Source organism: Erigeron canadensis, chromosome 8 (assembly GCF_010389155.1).
Source record: "Erigeron canadensis isolate Cc75 chromosome 8, C_canadensis_v1, whole genome shotgun sequence".
Taxonomy (NCBI): Eukaryota; Viridiplantae; Streptophyta; class Magnoliopsida; order Asterales; family Asteraceae; genus Erigeron; species Erigeron canadensis.
Window position 1 is genome coordinate 33,996,980 of NC_057768.1, and position 3,531 is coordinate 34,000,510.

General features: G+C 35.0%; 1 protein-coding gene across 1 annotated transcript; it reads right to left on the reverse strand.

Moving 5' to 3' along the window:
• Positions 1-1,605: 1,605 nt before the first annotated feature.
• Positions 1,606-3,239, reverse strand: LOC122609703 (GRAS family protein RAD1-like). The gene has a single exon (XM_043782650.1). It carries the CDS (start codon positions 3,237-3,239, stop codon positions 1,638-1,640), a length of 1,602 nt encoding a protein of 533 aa, XP_043638585.1. The 3' UTR covers positions 1,606-1,637.
• Positions 3,240-3,531: the final 292 nt, after the last annotated feature.

A 3,531-nucleotide genomic window follows, 5' to 3' on the forward strand; every position in this document is an offset into this window, starting at 1 on the left:
TTGCTAAAACAAGAAGAAAAAAGTACAAATTTGCTCTGTGTGTATGTGCAGGTGTGTTGTGTGTGTGAGAGATACATATGTAGAAGAAGGATCAATAAGACAAAATATATATTTTAACTTTTAATCCCTGAAGTTTAAGTTATTTACAAAATAATTATTATAGTTTCAAACTTCTACTTTTTTAGACCTTAAATTTCCATATAGATTTTGTTGAAATTGTATAATATTTTGTTATTATTATTAATAAAAGTTTAATTTTGATGTATTTTAACAATAAAAAAAATGTATTTGTTTAATTTTGTGAAATAAAAAAATAAAATAATGAATGAATAGTAGAGGGGTGTTCTTGGGTGTCTGTGAGAGAGAACACATATAGTATTATGTCCTATAAAGAAAGGTCTAACTATCAAGAAATATTAGTTGCTGCTAGACTGGTACCAAGCTAGCTATTGTCATCCGATAAACATTTTAATGGGTCTAAATCTAGTAAAATATTTATGTGAATAATAATTATATGATACTTATTTAACACTAATAAATGTAACGATTAAGAGCATATACATAAATCTAAAGATTCGTACATAACACACAAGTGTTTTATCACGTTCCATCTTCAATAGTACTTAACCATTCGGATCTAATCATCTAAATCTAGTTAAATAATCACTAGGATTAAATATCGAAAACGTTCTTATCTTAAAATTGTGATTGAAAACGAAACCATAGAAGTAAACACATTTTAAGTGTACGGCCTCTTAGTTTAAAACTAATTAACAAATTAAAAAAATCGAAACAGAACAGAACTTTATTTGAGATGGAACGTGATCGCGTACCAAAAACCAGGACCACCATGTCATAAATTAGGCCTAGTGATGACTCTATGCACACACACTTACATATGAAAGGACAATGAAAATTATAAATTAATAATGAAACTTAAATTTAAAACAATATGACCTTTATATAGTTTTTATTTTAGTCTAGTGAACACATATAGTATTATGTCATAAAAACAAACACCAACAAAACAAAAACCAGTGATCTGAGCAAGACAAATTTGTTTTTAATTTCCTAGCTATGACAACAAAGTCGAGCAAGAGGACATGCAACACATTCATTGAGTAAGAGACAAATAAGAATTCATTATAACTAAGCAGGTACCAATCAAGATTACAAAAATTAATGTAACAAGAAAAAACGGATATATACCTCACCTTAACGTTTATTGTTTCTTTCTATATAATAAAACAACGTAAATAAGTGGTAAAATGGCATGTTGTTAGCGTCCCATATATATATATATATATATATTTCCTCTTTAGCTATTTATTTTTGTTCTAGTTTTGGACTAGTTATATGTTAACAGCAACCTATAACCCAAAATTGACCCATTCATAAGTTAACCATTTTAACACATTCGCTTTGATGTAACAAAACGATTATACTTTAGAGTTCGAATTTATTACTCTCACCCCCAAGATCAATGCTCTCACCATTGATATTGGATGCTACATCGATCTCACTGTTTGGAGATGAGTTATTTGTGATCTTATTGAAATTTAAACAATAGCTACAAGAAGTAGCCTTTTATTATTATCCGCTGCTGAAACCAGATCAGGGAATATAGTGTCGATAGGTTAACATTTCCAGCAAGATGCTGCGACGATGGGCTTAGATTTCCAGCCAAGAACCAAACAACCTTTTTCTTCGGCAATAGTATACCCTTCACAAATATCCAGCTTTGCAAGCCATTGTTTTGCTTGATTGATTGTTTTGATCGGTGCACCTAGGAAACCAGCCCGGCTCATTCTCCTTCTCCATTGATCCACCCTCTCGTGCCTTTCAACCCGATTTGGGCCTTCACAGCTCACGATATTCTTGATTTCTTCTGCAAAGTGAAATTGTTCTATTTTGGCCCGTCTAGTGTCATATTTAGGTAGCATGACATCAAGTGCATCGAAAATGGCTGAGTAGTAATGCAATGCTTCCATAAACCTCCCAAGAAAGAAAGGCCCGTTATGGTTCGAATCCTGTTCCACTAGAGTCAAGACTTTTGGGCTGAGTTCATGGATTTTTTGTAGAACCGAGTTCAATGCACCCCTACTTTCTTTTACAACACAATGAAGTTGTAGAATACAGTTGATTGCCAGAACCTCGTTTTTGTAGGTCTTGATGTCCTCTGGATTAAGGGTCTCCAAACTACTTTCCACTATAGAAAACTCGAGGTTTATGCCCATTTCTAGGGCATAGACTTCGAGTTCGTGACCAATAATAACAAACTCACTAACACACGGACCAACTACAGTGATCCTAAGGCGGCGTGGGACCTGAGCCTGGCTAGATAGACTTTGGATTAACCCACGCCATTGGTGTCCATGTTGTAGACCTAACGTCATCCCTATGTCTACAACATGAACATAACTCTCTCCCTCAAAGGCTTCCAATATCGTTAAGTTGGCAATAAAATGACCAAACTTGATGTGAGGGCAAGTTTCATAAACAAGACTTAACGCCTCTTCCTTTTTATGTAATGCAATCGCATTCATGTTTTTTGCAGGGGCTATCAGACCAACTGCACCAAGTGGTTGCACCAATGCAAGTCGGTCTGTAAGCCCCTGCATGAAACATGAGGCAACCCTTTGGAAAGCCGACCCAAAAACAAGTGCATCTCCTTGAAGCTTGGCTAACAAATTTGTAGCGTGTGTTTTGTCACGACAAGCAACAGCCTCAGCAGACGAAACAAGTAATTGCACGAGATGCATTCCGTCCCTATTTCCCTCATCTTCAATTGTCCCATAATCTGAAATCGCATCCTCAATGGCCTCAGCTTCTAAGTACCTTTGTGTATACGTCCATATATGGTCACGAAACTGAAGTTTTTTAAAGCTATTTGTGCTATTACTTCGACGTATAGCCACATTTCCACCATTCAACAAACCATTATTTCTGAAACTCGATTCTGGCATGCTTTTTGATCTTTTCATTGGATTATCAAAAACTTGAAAATAACGTCGTGGGTAGAAGGATGAGATAGAAAGATCTCCCCCAACACTTTGACCATCATTTTCTTCATCAGTTTTCATAAAATCAGTAGAACCCATATGACCAAGGAATAAACCATCCGATTTTCGTTTAGTACCACCTAACTTGAACCGCGGGTCGATTCCATTGACACCAACTTTAAGCCGATTGCAAAAATGCTCCTTATAAGATGAATTTGTCACGTAACCCGGAGCCATATTGAAATCTCTGTTTAAAGTTCTTGAAGGGCACAAGAGATTCAAAATGGCTCTGAAAAAACCATATGTCACACAAGGTGGACTTATATAGGTAGCAAGTGGTCTTTGTTTTCGTCGATATATAATAATAATTTAAGAGTGTATATATAGTATCAAAGATGGAACTTTGGGGGAAAATTAATGAATAAAAATAAGAATGATATAAATGGCTTACTCTTGTGTCTTTATGATGTTGAAATATATGCTTTGCATCGATCAATCATATTGCATCCCATGGTATTGAAATCGTGAC